Here is an 18,155-nt window from a genome sequence, read left to right as displayed (position 1 = left end):
TGTACTCTGCTCTTATATTGTGGCTCCAATTTTGGTGTTCTTATGGAACTCCTGAGCATGCAAGCCAGTGGGTTCTGGCTCTTCCATCCTCATTTGGGCTTTTCCCCCCTGTTGTCTGACATCCATGTGATAGGTTTTGTTTAATTTTATTAAAATTTTGTTTTATTTACAAAAACCAAGTGGATAAATGGATGGATGGATGGATGGGTGGGTGGGTGGGTGGGTGGGTGGATGAATGAATGAAAATCTAGACAGTAGTGTGAAAATTAACAACTGAATTGTTACTTATCCCTGCTGGGAGAGGGAAAAATTGGTTTCTCCTATGAAATGATACTGGGTACATCAACGATTTCAGGGCAGGTCTCATATTCAGGTCTCATAATCAACTAACAAATAATGGACACCCTATGTGTTTTTTGCTTGTGTGTGTGTGTGTGTGTGTGTGTGTGTGTGCGCGCATGCATGCATGCTTCAATTTTAATTACAATTAGAAATTTTGTTTTGACTTGTTCTTTTGGGGTGTGATTTTATTTTGTTTTCCTGGTTTTGAGGGGCAGGTAGATTAAATGGACCTACAATATGTTCCAGTTACATCAACTTCCTGGAGCAAAGTTGACCATGCTCCAGCAGAAGACAATGTGTCCCAAATTACTGGGGCATCATTAATTGGTCTTGATGAGTTTTAAGAGGGTAGGATGCAAATCTTGGTAGGGAAAGGAAAAGTTGGGAGGGGGAGAGGGATGAATCCAATCAAAACACACTGTAAGAAATTCTCTGAAAGCCGGGTGGTGGTGGCGCATGCCTTTAATCCCAGCACTTGGGAGGCAGAGGCAGGTGGATTTCTGAGTTCGAGGCCAGCCTGGTTTACAGAGTGAGTTCCAGGACAGCCAGGACTACACAGAGAAACCCTGTCTCAAAAACCAAAAAGAAAAAAAAAAGAAATTCTCTGACCTCTCAAAGATGAGCACGTGCATGTGCGTGCGTGTGCACACACACACACACACACACACACACACACACACACACACACACAGAAACAAAACACAGTGGAAATATATGTTTGGATAATCAGAAAACTTGTTACTGTTGGAAGTGTGTTGTGTGTTTTGGGGAAGTGATAAACTTTTTAGACCATTGAGCACTGCTGGGGGAAGTATGTCACTGAAGTGGGCTTTGAGACTTTACCCTCATCTCACTACCTTTATGGGGTACCTACATGTGGTTGAAGATATGATCTCTCTGCTCTTATTCTAGATATCTGTTATTATGCCTTCCCACCATCAAGAACTCTCCCTGTGGAACCTAAGTCGAAATAACCTCCTTCCATAAGTCACTTTTGGCTACTTTATTACAACAATAGAAAGCCCATATAATAACAAATATTGGCCATAATATGGAGAAAAGAGAATGATTACACAGTACTAGTGGGAACGTGAATTAGTACAGCCACTCTGGAATACAGAAAGGATGTTCCTTTAAAAATATCATAAATGGACATACAACATGATCCAGTTATATCAGCTGCTGTTGTTTACTTGAAGGACGTTTAAGTCAGTGTATCAGAAGTATTTGACATTAGGTCTTATTGCAACAATAATGATTTCATGACTCAGATTAGGAGTGTGTAGTGGTTTGAATAAAACTTTCACTCATCAGTTCAGGTATTGAATACTTGTCACCTAGTTGGTTGGCTCTATTCAGGAGGTTTCAATGGTGCATCCCTTCTGGAGGAAGAATGTCACTTGGGTGAGCTTTGAGAATATAGAGACATTTCAGTTTACTCTCTTTGCTTTGTCTTGTGGTTGAAATCCACAAGAGTCCTGCCCTTATCACCATGCCTGATGCTTGCTGCCATGTCTCCTTGCCATGATGAACACTTGTCCCCCTGGATCTGCAAGCCAAACCCTTTCTCATACGAGTTTACTTGGTCATGGTGTTTTGTCACAGTAACTGGAAAGTAATATGGTGTCTATCCATTAATAAATGCTTAAAATTGGCATAAACACAGTGGAATTATATCCACTTATAAAGACTAATGAAGCTGTGCCATTTATGGGAAAATTGGTTCAAAAAAATTATATTGAACAAAATCAGACTCTGAAAGTCACATATTGCAGTTTTTTGTCTCGTTTGTAGTGTTTATAGTTTTTATAATTCCCAATATTACACACACAAAACAAAATGCGCACATGTGCACATGCATGCATGCACACATATTAATATGCACATACATAGACACATGCACACACATATTAACACACATATGCACACACACAAATGTGTGCACACACTCATATATAAAAATAAAAGACTCAGGAGTAAAGAAAGAACTTTGTAGAGGATCAAATGTGACTAACACAAGTGTGTATTAGTTACTGATCTGTTGCTCTGATAAAGCACTATGATCCAAGCAACTGACAGAAGGAAGAGTTTATTTGGGCCTATGGTTCCAGGGGAACCAGAGTCTATCATGGGGAGGAGCATGGCAGCAGACATGTGTGATGTCATAGGAAGCTGAATGTTCACATCCTCAATTGCAAGATGAGAAGGTAAACCTGATATAAGATGAAGATATATAAATATCAAAACCCTTCTGCATTGATGTATTTCATCTGGGAAGACTGCATCATCAAAATTACCCTAATAAAATGCCATGGGAAACTATTGTTCAAATCCTGAACCTGTGGCAGACATTTCTGATTCAAACCACCACACCTCTGTAGTGAATAGAAAGTAGAATGAAGGAATTAAGGGGAAACATAGCCAAACTAATATTGTATATACTTAAATGTAAGTATCCTTATGAAAACCAATACCATGTATAATAAATATATGTCAATAAGAACAATAAAACAATATTTCTGATTATTTTACTAATTAGAAACAAATTTAACCAAGTAGTTAAAGTATCCCTATGGTAAAACATGACAGACATTGATGAAAGAGATTGAAGAGACATAGAAAAGTAACAGCATCAAGAATTTAAAAAGTTAATACTGTTTAAAAATACTTCATTATATAAAAGGTATCACAAATTAGGGCAATGTCATTTCAAATTTAAATGATGTTTTTTTCTCATAGATTAACAAGGCCTAAACTCCCCACAGAAGAGGAGAGCGACAAAGAAGACACATACCTTTTGCAAACTTGATCAAGAAAAAAAACAAAAAACAAAAAACGAAAGCAGTGCATTTCCCATTCCAAACAGTTTTATAAAATTACAGCAGTACAAGAATGGCCTATAACATGCATATATTGCAGAAGACCTGAACAGAAATTGAGAAACCAACTGAACCAATAAGACCCTAGGAACACACAAAGGGTGAAGTGTAATCTATTACACAAATTCTGTTGTTAAAACAAGGCATCAACATGTAAATAACTGCAGTTGGATTTTTTGTCTATTTCATACATCAAATAAAGTAAAAAACAGATAAAAAACCTTGGAATAAAAAACTCCTAGAGTAAAATATAAAGGGAAGTCCATTGGTATCATTGGTCTTGATGATATTTTCAAACATGATATCAAAAGCTGTCAATGAAAGCCATCAAAAACTATCCCAACAAAAAAGTTTCTGCATAGCAAAGAAAACAACCGACAGTGTAAGAGGACAATTCATGGAATGGAAGAAGATATTTGCATACAAGACACCTAATGAAGGGTTTTTATACCAAATTATAGGAAATTAATGAAATTATTTAGCCAAAAAGTTTAAATAAGAAAAAGTGAATGTTATATCTTTCTTTCAAGAAAGGTGTACATATGGACATAAAGTGTGGAAAGAGGTTTTACATCACTGATCTCAGAGAAAGGCAAATATAACTCATCATGACATGAACCACTTTCTCACTGCAGGAAATTCAATGAGACAGGGATAGAAGATGCCCAATATTTAAATGTTTGTTATTTAAATGTGTGAAAGTGCCCAACAATAATGAACAAATTTAAACAATCTCAAAATATAAAGTATTGACAAGGATGTAGAAGAAAGGACCCCAATACATTGTTGAAAAAACAATAGGTTTGAAATGATAAGCAGGTGCAGAGGAGTAGACATGTGGGAAGTTAATGTGTCATGACTAGTGCCACTCCATTCAATCCAGCTTCATTTTAAAGAACCTGCTTTTGTTTCAGTTTGGTTTGGGATTTGATTGGTAAGACTATGTCTGTCTATATAGCTCCGACTGGCTTCAAACTCATGATCCTTCTGTCTCAGCCTCCCATAGGCTGGAGAACAGTCATGGATGATATTGTCTAGCCTTATAGAAGCTAGGTGTTCTTTTAGAATCTTTATCAAAGCAAAACAGGCTCTTGGCATCAAATGTACCTTAAATCCATTAAAATATATCATATTTATACTTGTACAAGTCTCTTGACTTATATATTATAATTAGTTCACATATCATTAAAAGCAATAATAAAAATACATGTGACAATTAAAAGGCACAAATGTTATTGCTTGAATGTGCTTAAAATAAGATAACTATTTTTCAGCACCATGCATGTATTGTTTTCTGATAGAAATGTTAGTTCAACTTTAAAACAATTCAATGTGATTTTTTTATTTTTTCTCTATCATGATATCTTTGTGCTACTTTATGCCCTTGAAATAAACATGAATAGTTTGAGGAAGGACATGGTAGCATAAAGAAACACACAAACATAAAAATATTTCTCTAACAGTAACTAGAAAGATCATGAATCAAAATGCAGAACTTACAAACTTAGGCCCAGCACTCTAGGAAAATACAAGACCAGTTATTTTTACCTTCCATGGGAGAGGAGCCTTCCTTTTATCAAGTGAGCCTCCTTCCACTCTGAGTGACAGCTCCTCATGCAGTGCCTGGGCAATGGCATACACAGCAGCATGGACTTTGTAGCTCGGGGGTGAGGTGTTCATATCCCAAACATGCAGAGGTCGTGTGCTCAGGCTGCCATTTTGCTCACATTGACTCAGTTCTCTGACTCCATGCTGAACAAAATATGGACATTCAAATATGATCGACCACACATCCTGGATAAAGGTATCATGAGGGTATTTTCTAGGTTGGACACTTCCAAGAAAATCCTTGAATCCCAGAATTTTATCTGTGCGCACAGAAAATGATAACCCTCCACCAAAGTATGTATAACCTAGATCTTGTTCAAAGGGTAATGTGGTAATGTCCCAATCAGAAGTTGTGATCCAGACATTACCAAAAGGAGTATTGCAGAAGATGTTATAGACAAATCTCAGAAGAGAGTATGTGTCACCAAATGCAATGATAACACGTGTCAATGTGAATCTTTCCATAAAAAGTTCCCTGTTTACTGTGTCCTTGGCAGGAAATTCTGGAACCTTTTCTGCAAATGCAACACAAAGGCCATGGTTGGTCATCTGCTCTGTGATGTCCCTAAGGAAGAGTTCTCCCCTCATATCATCTGGAACCACCAGGCCAACCCAGACCCAAGAGAAGTATAGCAGCAGTTGAATAATTCCCTGATACAGAACTGTGGTGGGTGAAGGAAACTGGTAAGGAGACTGGAGCTGGACTCTGGTCCCAAGACTCTGGTCAAAAGGAGCATAGCTGATCTGAAGAGAAAGAAAGTTACAACTCAATTCAAGACAATTAGGTTTATTCTCAAATGATTCAGTTTGCATTTTCTCTTAATGAACTGTATAAGAAATTAAACAGTTCACTTTGCTAAGAAATACCATTTTGTTACCTGTGACCCATCACTTTCTTCTCATTGCTTACACCAAGTGTATCTTTTTCTTTGTACTTTTGTAGAGCATACCAAACATGACCACAGAGTGTCTATCTCTTGCTTTTATTTGAGGTAAAACTAATCAAACAAGAGCATTGCGAATCTGTCACTTCCCATATCAAAACTTTCATCTTCCTGATAATGGAAATGAAGGAACATTAACACTAAAGGCCTTTTACTTGAAATCACAAATCCATAACTAATAAACCAATAAAGAGGAATCTATGAAGCACTGAAAAATCTACTAATGAATTCTCTATTTTTCTCAAAGTTTTTTGTCTTTCTGTAATGCTTACTCTGTAGTCAGCTACTCTAAAATAATCTTGCTTAGAATAGAAGGCTGACTATCTACCTCAATAATTGCTGTAAATCTCTTCTTTAACAGGCTGTCTGTTAACCCCTATTTGCTAACCTTTTTACCTGAATTCTTTAATTGAGATGTGTACACAGTTATTCCTGTGCACTTTAGGGCATCTCCTCTGGGGTGGGATGTGGACTAGATCATTAATTACCTTATCTGCTATATCAAATGACCAATTATCAAATTCACTTTACTAATATTGGCATGAAAAAAATCCTTTTCGATTTGAGTGGATGGTCATCAGCTGACATTCATCCTAAAGCCAAGGAAAAAGCCAGGTTCAGAACTAAGTGTTTTAGTTAGGAGAGATGACAGAGGTGCTGGTTAGTCAACAAAAGGATGGACTGGGTATTAGGACTATCTTGTACCTCATTGGTACAAATTGGCATAATTATGTTCTAATTGTATTTTGAGAGAAAAGTTTCATTTTAACAGGAAGGGTTGCCTTCCGGTCTGGGCCAGAACACTGAGCAGATCTTGGGTGGCAGCTCTGCCCCCAACATCCAAGAACCCAGAGGAAGCAGGGATCCCAGGTGCTCGAACTCAGGCAGTATCTTAGGTAAGCAGACAGCAGGGCCCGCCCTAAACAGGGAGTAACTGGGAACCTCCGGTCTGGGCCAGAGCACTGAGCAGACCTTGGGTGGCAGCTCTGCCTCCAACATCCAAGAACCCAGAGGAAGCAGGGATCCCAGGTGCTCGAACTCAGGCAGTATCTTAGGTAAGCAGACAGCAGGGCCTGCCCTAAACAGGGAGTAACTGGGAACCAAAAGGACCCAGGAAGTCACTCCCGGCCTGGAACACTGGTTCCTTCCGGTCTGGGCCAGAGCACTGAGCAGACCTTGGGTGGCAGCTCTGCTCCCAACCTCCAAGAACCCAGAGGAAGCAGGGATCCCAGGTGCTCTAACTTGGACAGTGTTTTAGAAACTAGTTCTCAGATCTGAGGCCTAGATCAGACCTCTGCCAGGTCTGCTGTTGTGTGGACCCCGGATTCCACCTGAGACATACTGGAAGTTCCACTCAATCCAGATCCACAGAGGAACAAATGAACTCAGAGCTTCAGACAACGTATCCTGAGATATTCTAGAGGAGACACTGCACCCAGAACAGCAGACACCTAGCTGGACTACTACCTTGGAGGCACCATATCCTGAGGCATCCTAGAGGTACCACTATAATCAGTGCAGCTGGAAAAGATCACAGAGACATCTGGACCCCTAGGAGATCAGACACAAGCTAGATACCTAGAAAGACAGGCTTCAGTCAGAGACAGCAAGTACAGGCAGCACTAGAGTTAACCAGATGGCAAAAGGCAAGAGCAAGAATGTAAGCAACAGAAACCAAAGTTACATGGCATCATCAGAACCCAGCTCCCCCATCAGAGCAAGCCCTGAACACCCCATCACACCAGAAAAGCAGGAATCAGAATTAAAATCACTTCTCATGATGATGATAGAGGGCTTTAAGAAAGACATAAATAACACTCTCAAAGAACTTAAGGAGAGCACTGGTAGACAGATAGAAACCCTTAAAGAGGAAACACAAAAATCCCTTAAGGAATTTCAAGAAAATGCAACCAAACGGGAAAAGGAATTAAACAGAACCATGCAGGATCGAAAAATGGAAGTAGAAACAATAAAGAAATCACAAAGGGACAATACCCTGGAGATAGAAAACCTAAAAAAATGATCAGGAGTCATAGACACAAGTATCACCAACAGAATACAAGAGATAGAAGAGAGAATCTCATGTGCAGAAGATGCCATGGAAAACATTGACACAACTGTCAAAGAAAATGCAAAATACAAAAAGCTACTAACCCAAAATATACAAGAAATCCAAGACACAATGAGAAGGATAATAGGGATAGATGAGGGGGAAGACTCCCAACTAAAAGGACCAGTAAATATCCTCAACAAAATTATAGAGGAAAACTTCCCTAACCTAAAGAAAGAGATGTCCATAAATATACAAGAAGCTTACAGAACTCCAAATAGTTTAGACCAGAAAAGAAATACTTCCCGCCATATAATAGTCAAAACATCAAATGTACAAAACAAAGAAAAAATAATAAAAGCAGTAAGGGAAAAAGGCAAAGTAACATATAAAGGCAGACCTATAAGAATTACACCAGACTTCTCACCAGAGACCATAAAAGCCAGAAGATCCTGGACCGATATCATACAGACCCTAAGAGAACACAAATGCCAGCCCAGACTACTATACCCAGCAAAACTGTCCATCATTATTGATGGAGAAACCAAAATATTCCATGACAAATCCAAATTTACACAGTATCTCAACACAAATCCAGCACTTCAAAGAATAATTGGTGGAAAACTCCAACACAAGGAGGGAAACTACAAGCTAGAAAAAGCAAGAAAGTAATCTTCCAAAAACCCCAAAAGAAGAGAGTTACACAAACATATCTCCACGGATGTTAGCCCAAAAGCTTGTATTATCGAAGACTCAACCCACAGACCACATGAAGCTCATGAAGAAGGAAGACCAAGAGGGGATGCCTCAGTTCTACTTAGAACGAGAAATAAAAATGCTCAAGGGAGCAAATAGGGAAACAAAACATGGAACAGAAACTGAAGGAGGGGCCATCAGGAGACCTTTCCACCTGGGTATTCACCCCATGTACAGCCACCTAATCTAAACACTGTTGTGGATGGCTGGAAGTGCATAATGTGAGGAACATGATATAGCTGTCTCCTTAGAGGTCAGCCAAAGACTAAAACACTCAGAGGACAATGTTCACAATTAACCACTGATATGATCAGGGGTTTCCCAATGGAGAACTTAGTGAGAGGACTGAAGGAGCAGAAAGGGTTATTGACCCCAGGTGGAAAGCAACAATACCAAACAACCAGAGCCCCCCAGGGTCTAAACCATCAGCCTGGGAACACATAGGGAGGGACCCAAGACTCCAGAGGTATATGTAGGGGAAGATGGCCCTGTCAGACATAGGTGGGAGAGGAGTTTCTTGGTCCCATAAAAAAAAAATGAATGAAAAATGAATGAATGAACACACAGTGGGGGGGGGGATGTGAGGGCGGGGAGGGGATAGTGAGGGGGGTAGGTGTGGTCACTGCCTCATAGAAGCATGAGAGGGGGATGGGATAGGTTTCTGGGTGGTGGGAGGAAGTAGGCTAAGGGGATAAAATATGAAACGTAAATACTACAACCAATTTTAAGAAGTGGGAAAAAAAAAGTCTTTAGAACCAACATCTTTAAAAAAAAAATGTCAGCCCCCTGGGGGTGGAAATTTTTTTTTTCTTTTTTCTTGATACTAAAACTTGTTCTGAGAATTGTATATTGCAGAATGCACAGCCTTGGTGTATCTACTCATCAAGCAAACTGAGCAGACCTGCCCAAACCTCTGATGTCCTGGAATTCCATCTGGATTCAGTGAAGACACAGCATCAGAGGCTTATCAACTTACTCTCCCCCCCACCCCTCTTCTAAAATCTCAACGCCCTTAATCAGCTTGAAGAAGTTAAAGAAGAGTCAGCGCCCCTATTCCCTGAGCTTGGGGACTAATGTGGTTAATAATGGTCTGTCTTTCTAGGGACAAGTAGTGGTTTTGTTGGAACAGGGGGGATTAGCTAGGACTTACTGCATAGCCATAACCTACTGGTAGAAATCTATATACTTATTATCAAGATGAAGTTATAAATTCTTAAATGGTACAAAATTTACTTTGATCTCAAATTTAAGGTTTTCATTGGTACGAGCCTCTTATTAATATAAAAATGAGATGAATATTGATACATTCATGGGCATTGTGCCTGTATAACACATTTAGGAATACAATGCCTAGACCCAGCCCTTTTTTAACTGATTTGGGATGGTTAACCTATGAGTTAAGGGACTATAGCAAATTCATATTTTTGAGTTTATTGTTAGGGTGCTTTCCATATTTTACTTAGAAATAGCTGAGAGGAGTTAACAGAAAACAGTCCAGGTTACCTTACATGGATAGTTGGTTTTCAAAACATCAGAAGTCCATAGAACTGATGCTACAAATATTTATATATTAATGTTCATATTGATTAGAGACCTGTCTGCTCCTGACAGCTTCCTGTCATGGATTCTAAGAAGAAATTGAGCATCCTTGGAGTTACTCCAGTTGTGTGGTAACAGCCACTAGGCAAGAATTGCCTCTCTCCATCTACAGACAAATTACTGTCCAGAAAAGGACACACATGCAGAATAGTCGACTGATTATATCTGCCTAGACAGAGTAATCAGTCCTTATAATCCTGCATCACCAAGGTCTGTCAGATGATTCTGGGCCAGAAGGCTGAAGATTTGATGCTCCAACGTTCGGTAGTATAGGGGCTTTTCAGGTGTTCAGAGGTCTCTATAAATTGGCTAAGTTTTAGAAGCTATGCTTTGTGCTTCCCACAATTATAGTTAACTCAGTCATTCTGGATTTCTGACGGGGTTGAAAACTTATAGCTATTTACCGTAAGAGAAAAGATTTGAGTGGATGATAGTCAGCTGACATTCATCCTAAAGCCAGGTTCAGAACTAAATGTTTTAGTTGGGATAGATGACAGAGGTGCTGGTTAGTCAACAAAATGATGGACTGGGTATTAGGACTATCTTGTACCTCACTGGTACAAATTGGCATAATTATGCTCTAATTGTATTTTGAGAGAAAAGTTTCATTTTAACAGGAAGGGTGATGTGTAGGAGGAGCTAAGGTAGGAGGAGTACTGAGAGCAAGAAAAGGAGTAAGAAGAGGAGGAGAAGAAGGATAGGAGAAGCTAGGTGATGAAAGAGAGAAAGAGGGGGGAGACAGGGAGGCAGATATTCATGTATCTCCACCAGTCAAAGATAGTTGTTATAGCTAGGTCGGTCAGTGGGTTACACCTCTGATTGAACAATTCCAAACTTATAACGCTTATGATTAACATTATTTAAAAAAATGTATAAATGCAAAAAGGAAAAGGGGGCATGTGATGGGGGATTTCTAAGGGGGGTGGGGGGGAATTGGGAAAGGGGATGGCATCTGAAGTGTAAATAAAATATCTAATAAAAAAAAAGAAAAAAAAAGCAGGAAGGGTTATATGTAGGAGGAACTAAGGTGGGAGGAGTACTGAAAGGAAGAGAAGGAGTAAGAAGAAGAAGAGAAGAAGGAGAGGAGAAGCTAGGTGATGAGAGAGAGAAAGAGGGGGGAGACAGGAAGTCAGATGTTCATGTATCTCCACCAGTCAAAGATAGTTGATATATCTATGTTGGGTAGTGGGTTACACCTCTGATTGAGCAATACCAAACTTATAAAGCCTTTGATTAACATTTTTAAAAAAATGTATAAGTGCAAAAGGAAAAGGGGGCATAGGATAGGGGTTTTCTAAGGTGGGGAAATGGGGAAAGGGGATGGCATCTGAAGTGTAAATAAAATATCCAATAAAAATATATAAAAAGAAAAAAATCCTTTTACTTAAAGTGCACTCTTTCATGAGTTCCAGTAATCTTTCTTTGATCAAGGAAAGTATTTCCAAGCTTTGGCCAAAATTTTAATCCAGCTTACTACATCTTCTAGTTCTCTCTACACTGGTGGTTACAATATCCCAGTGTCCTATGGCTCAGTTTAGGACGTCATCCCCCTTTCCACACAAATCCCCTCGATAATCTCCTAAATTCAGATTTCCACTAGATTATGCCCTAATCCACTGCTCATGCTCTAGCTCCAGTCACTGACTTCTCACCAGGCATCTGAATCTGAGTGTTTAGTGAATTCAAATTCACTAAATTGAATTCAAATCATGATAATTGAATAAAGACACTAAATATATGTTAATTGGCTGGGCAAGAGGCATGGGTGGGAAGGAGGGGGAATAGGAAAGAAGAAATCACAAAATGAAGTAAACATGAATACTTTGAGGAAGAAAACAGTAGCATAAATATCCAGTATTAATAAATGTACAAAAGTAAGCATTTTAAATAGAGGACACATAATATAATAATTTATATCAACGAACTTTGTTAATGGGTTCATGAGTCCCATGAAAATAAATTAATTAATAAAATATAATTTGAGTCTTGTTTTTTATCAACATAACTTTGTTAATTAAACATATTTTTAAAAATCTGAGTGAACTACTTTTAAACCATAAATTAAAAAAAATAATATGTTTGAAGTGTGACAAATTGTATCCAAAAGATAGGACAAATGTTTGTGGTGGAAAGACCTGTCCTGCCTCCAGAACAAGCCCATGGTCCTTTCAGGTCTCCAATCCAGGTGTGGCTTTCAGGAAGACAACTGTTCCTCCAGGAAGATGGACAAAACAGAAGAGCTATAGTTTGTCACTCCTTATGACTCAGAGGAGTGTGGCAGTTTGCCCTCTAGAATAGAACCGATCATCTAACACTGACCTACTGTCGGGTGCTGAAAATGGGGAGCAGCACATCATAGAGTCCGCAGCACCTGAATAGGCCTGGATGAGGCTGCCTCAGGAGGCATGCGTGGAAATGGAGGTCATAATGGCAACAAACTGAAGAGTTAGGCAGGAGAAGGCTTTGCTCAGGCAGTTTATGGGGGGAGGATTTAGTTCACTGTCTTGCTGACTAGGAGTGTTAGACTCTAACTGTGGAATCTGAAAGGCCAAAGCCTGAGGGGACTGTAGAACAAAGTATGATGATATACATGGATGAAGATGCTATGATAAATCCATTATTTTGTAATTTAAAAAATATATAGATATAGATGATACATATATATATAGCTATAGATGACAGATAAAGATGATATATAGATAAAAAATAGATAGACATAGATATAGTTCATGAGGCTGGGGAGGTAGCTCAGGCTTGCTCTGCAAGCATGAGGGCTTGAGTTAGAATCCTCAGCATCTCCATAAAAAGTCAGACATAGCAGCGTCTGCGTGTACTCCAATACAGCAGGGTAGAGACAGGTAAATCCCAAGAGCTTGATGACTAGCCAGTCCAAAATCTCAAGGTTGTGAAATCAGGGTCTTCAGTGAAAGACTCCAATTCAAGGCAGCAGTATAGAAAGTGATAGAAGACTCTCTGGCCTGCATGTATGGGTGCATTGACATATCTAACTACATATTCTTGTGACTCATTTGCATGTGCCACACACCAGACACATATATACCACACATATACATGCATGCACACACATGTACAAGCACACACATATTTGTACACAGACATACAGAGAAGTAGAGTGAGTAATAGAAAGAACAAACCACTATGTACCTCCATGAGTTCATAATTCCTCTGTATTAGAAATCAAAGCTAATAAGAAAAATGACATGAGATTGGATGTCAGTCACACTGCTGTATAGAGCGATCAATAATCACAAATAATCACAAACAGATCTCATATAAGCAGGTAACTGCAATAAGAGAATCAACTCTGAATCTAAATAGAACCTAGCAAACAGGCATTTAGTGGAGACATTTTTAAATGTGGAAGGAAAAATGTGAAAAATCAGAACAAAACATCCAAATAAAGTTGCTGAAAGTTAAAATGCAAGTCAGTCAAATGAAAACCACCATTGAACAACCTTTATAAAATTTCTTTAACTCAAGGATGTGCTCTGGAAAATGTGAAAGTAAATGAAGAAAGAAAGATGTAGACTTAGCATACAGATGACCCAGCACAGAAAAATGTTCGAGAACAGACATACAGCGTGTAGGCTAGCAAAGAGAAGAAATAGAAAGAAAGGATTGTCTGTCATATGTAAAGTTGGGATAATTTTCATATATTAGGGATTCATTTATATACACTGAAGATGGTTTACTTATTCTACACAGAAAAACTCAAACAAAAATGCCTATATGATAAAGGAAACAGCAGCACAGGACTGCCAGCTCCACAGTTCACACTTAAGACCCTTTCCAGTGGATTACAAAAAGAAATCACAAAAATGCCACAGGACTTTGTAAGTGTGTTGAAGTTGTGTTGGGCCAAGTACATAGCTATCAGTGGACACAGGCTGCCGGCTTGCCCCAGGTTGAAGAGCAAAATTTGAATATAAGCTATTAAAAATGAGGATATCATGAATTTTGCAAACAAATGGATGGAAGTAGAAAATATCACCCTGAGTAAGGTAACCCAGATCCAAGAGGACACACTCAAAAGGTATAGACTCACTAATAAGTGGATATTAGCCAAAAATACAGAATACCCATTATATAAACCACAGACCATGAGAAGTTAAACAAGCAGGAAGGCTCAAGTAAGGATGCTTCAATCCCACTTAGAAGGGGGAGCAAAATATTCATAGGAGGCAGAGGTAGGGAGGGACCTGGGTGGAAGAGGGAAGGAGTAAAGAAGAGCAGGATCAGGTATGGAGGGAGACAAGAGAGAAGCTGAAAGGGCCAGGAAAATGAATGGAAATATGTAGTTATGGGTGGTAGAGGACAGGGAGAAACTCTAGAAAGCTCTAGAGAACTGGAAAGTCAGAGGCTCCCAAAACTCAATGGAGATGAACTTAGAAGCAATAACAAACAGTGGGGAGATAGAATCTGAAGAGACCAACAGTAGTAGATAGACAAGGCCCCCAGTAGAGGGATGGCATCACTAAACTACCCTAAAAAATTTTGACCCAGAATTGTTCTTGTCTAAAGAAAATGAGGGACAAAAATGGAGCAAAGACTGGCCCACCTTAGAATCAATTCCATGCTTGGGAATCCATCTTTCACTCTATTACTGATGCCATGTTGTGCTTGCTGATAGGAGCCTATGTGTCCATGGTACACCAATACTTATATAGCAGAGGGGACTGAATTATTTGGCATCAGTGAGAGGGGGGATGCTTGGTCCTATGGAGGCTTGTTGCTCCAAGGAAGGGGGATGCTACAGGGGTGAGATCAGCATGGGTGGGTGTGTGAGCACCCTCTTAGAGTCAGTGAGGAGGGGGATGGGATAGGGGATTTACAGAGGGGAGACCAGAAAGGGAGACAGCATTTGAAATATAAATAAATAATCAATTTTTAAAAATTCACTCATAAAATCTCATAAAAATAAAAATCTAGATAGAACATAATGGTGCATGCCTTTAATCTCAGTTCTGGGAAGCAAAGGCAGAGGATCACTGTAAGGCTATCCTGGGCTACATATGATGTTCTAGACCAGGTAAGTTGGCATGGTGAGAACCTGTCTTAGAAATGAACAAATAGGTAAAAATCAAAAATAACAATGAATCACCATGGGAGCCTAGTTCATTTACTAAGAGTTAAGTCACTTCACTGAGGATATTGGGGGACAGTTCATGCTGGATCACGGTTATTTGCAAATTAATAGATTTATAGTAGTTCTTTTCAATATTGTTATTAATTAAGATGAATCTAACTTGTAAATGCTACCTCTCTAGCATTGCTTATAAGGAATCCCTACTGATCAACAGAGAGATTTTTAAACAAATCCAAAGCCAGAAAACTTTCCTGCCAACAGGTGAAAATTACAAAGAGCCCCAACGTCCAGTCAGAGTAAGTCTGACCCACGGTTCTTTGTAAAAATAAATGTTATGTGGCAATTTGAGCTGAAACCACAGCAAAATAATAAGGCATATGCCCACATCAGGCATCGTAAAAGTCTGTGAGTAGAATTATTAACTCTTTATGCTTTGTGATGCTCTAAAATTGCATACAAAAGAAAAACAGTGTTAACAATGGTAAACGGCAAAGGACATTTTCTTGGAGTGGTCAGAATACAGGTTGTCATCACTGTATTTTTATTTTTTCATGTTTTACAGTTTTGATATTAAATTTATTATACAAACATGATTTCATCTTATGAATAAATTATTCTTCAGAGTTAAAAATAATCACTAAATAGTAAATTTAAAGTAGTTTTATACCTCATCAATAAATGATAAATGGATTAATTAGCATTTATTACTATGTTTAACCTAAGGAGCCAGGATTCTTTGCATACCTGTGGGACATTGTAGAGACTTAGAACTCGGGAGACCTGAGTTGATATTCCTGTTGAAATGCCTCCTATCACAGCAACCAGCTTATCAGTCTTCTCAGGCCTGCAGCTGTAGTTAGGAACTGGGGGGCTCTCTCCTGAGAGTAATGCCATAGAACTCTCCACAGCCTTCATCTCAATAAAGTTAACATTGAAGAGATAAAATCCCAGGGACATGTTGAATAGAATATTTGGGTCCTTGTTGATTTTTTCTATAGCAAATAACATTGCCAACATGTGCTGATAATGTTTAGTGAGATCCCTAGGAGGATAAATTGAAAAGACAAATTTTTATGTTCTTTTTGTTTCGATTTTTTAATTAAAATATGATTACATCATTTACATCCCTCTCTTTTCCCTGCAGCTTCTCCCATGATCCTCTCAAATTCTGGATTTTTATTTATAGCAATCAAAGTCATATAAATATTATACATGATATTCCAAAAAACAAGAAGCATATTCTATATTAAAATGTAAAGAAATTAGTCATAAAAAGAAGATTCATAGTACAACACATTATCAAATTCACAGTTATTGTTTTTGAAATTTTTGTTGATACAGAGTCTCAGTATTCAGCCCAGGCTTGACTGAAACTCACTACTGTAGACCAAGCTAATTTCAGGCTCACAGAGATCCACCTGCTCTGCTTCTCAAGTTCTGGGATTAAAGGTTTTCCCCACCACATACTATCAAATGTACAACTTTCACTGTTTACTGTCCAATTTGTGTCTGAGAAATTAAAATGGAAGTGTAAAGAATGTGGGAAATAGCAAACATTGAAACTTAATATTTCATGTGGTCTTCAAAAATAGGATAAACCTTAGGAAAATACACAGTGCTTGATCAAGCATAAAAATTCAAAAAATAGTATCAAGTCAATTTAAACAGGAAAAATAATGTGTACTCAGTATAATACACTAAATTACTAGAAAGAAAAATTGTTATCAATTGCAAAGTGCTTTCACACCTTCTTACATATTTAAGAGAATTCAGCATGAGTAGGGGAGAGACACACAGAGAGCCAGTCATGTGTGAGTAGCTCTTGGCATTTGGTGGCTACTGGGGAATGGAGAGTTCAGTTCCTTAGGAGGTTGCCCTAGTAGCTTGCTTAGACTCTAGATGATGTCCTATACTCCTGCACTACTGGCATGCCTAAATGAACTCAGTAGATTAAAAAGTGAGAGAGAGAGAGAGACAGAGAGAAAGAGGGAGAGAGAGAGAAAGAGAGAGAGAGAGAGAGAGAGAGAGAGAGAGAGAGAGAGAGAGAGAGAGAGAGACTCAGAAAAAGAGACAGAGATTGACAGAAACAAAGAGAGATCCCCATGAAGTTGAAGGCAGGAAACTTTGGAGGGGAAGCAGTAGAGGTGGGTGTGATCAACATATATAATTGTATAAAATACTGAAACATTAATTTTTTAAAGAGAGAAGCCACTTACACATAAACAATATCCGGTGTATGGTTTGCATCTATGAAGCCAAATTTACTTGTGGTGTCTCCAGAGGTCACTCTAAGGGAGAAGAGTCCTCCAACAACAAAATCCCCATCTTGATAGTAACCAGGAGAAGCAGGTATATTTAAGGAGAAACAAGAAACTTGTTCCTGGAATACAATCAGAACAATCAGGAGAAAAAAAGCAATGAGTAATTTCATACTAAAATTGATAAAATAATTGATAAAACCCAGATATCTGTTCAGTTGAGAATCTTGAATTAATAGACGCTCGTACCACATCGACAAATTGATAAAACATGTAGCTATGTGGTCCATGTGGATCAATTTTATAAAGCATTGTTTTGTCCTGATACAGGCCCAGCAGTATTCAAACACTCCCTCAGTTCATGGGAGTATAATCTACCTTTTACCTACTTACCCCTTGATTATTTCCCCTTTGCAGAATCACTGTGAGTCTCAAAGGGCTTAGGAACCTCTCACCTGGCATCTGAGGAAACATTCTCATCAGGAAAACATAGAATTAAGAACACTTGTGAAGTCCTCTAAAACACCTGTGGGGTGCACACCCATTGTGAGCTGAGATCTCTCAAGGGCCCAAGGCAAAGGGAAGTGAACCAGTGGAAACATAATTAAGTCG

The 18,155-nt window shown here is 38.7% G+C and overlaps 1 protein-coding gene across 1 annotated transcript in view; it reads right to left on the bottom strand.

Moving 5' to 3' along the window:
* Positions 1-17,716, bottom strand: part of LOC117715343 (vomeronasal type-2 receptor 26-like) — a 33,590-nt gene extending 15,874 nt beyond the window's left edge. The window contains exons 1-3 of the mRNA XM_034512113.1: positions 17,502-17,716; positions 16,030-16,327; positions 4,770-5,573 (exon numbers count right to left, since the gene is read on the bottom strand). Of these exons, the coding sequence (XP_034368004.1) occupies positions 4,770-5,573; positions 16,030-16,327; positions 17,502-17,716 (1,317 nt within the window). The remainder of the gene's footprint in view (positions 1-4,769; positions 5,574-16,029; positions 16,328-17,501) is intronic.
* Positions 17,717-18,155: the final 439 nt, after the last annotated feature.

This window comes from Arvicanthis niloticus, chromosome 9, assembly GCF_011762505.2.
Source record: "Arvicanthis niloticus isolate mArvNil1 chromosome 9, mArvNil1.pat.X, whole genome shotgun sequence".
Classification (NCBI taxonomy): domain Eukaryota; kingdom Metazoa; phylum Chordata; class Mammalia; order Rodentia; family Muridae; genus Arvicanthis; species Arvicanthis niloticus.
Note: the sequence above shows the minus strand (reverse complement) of the source record. Positions and strands in the feature narration are given on the sequence as shown.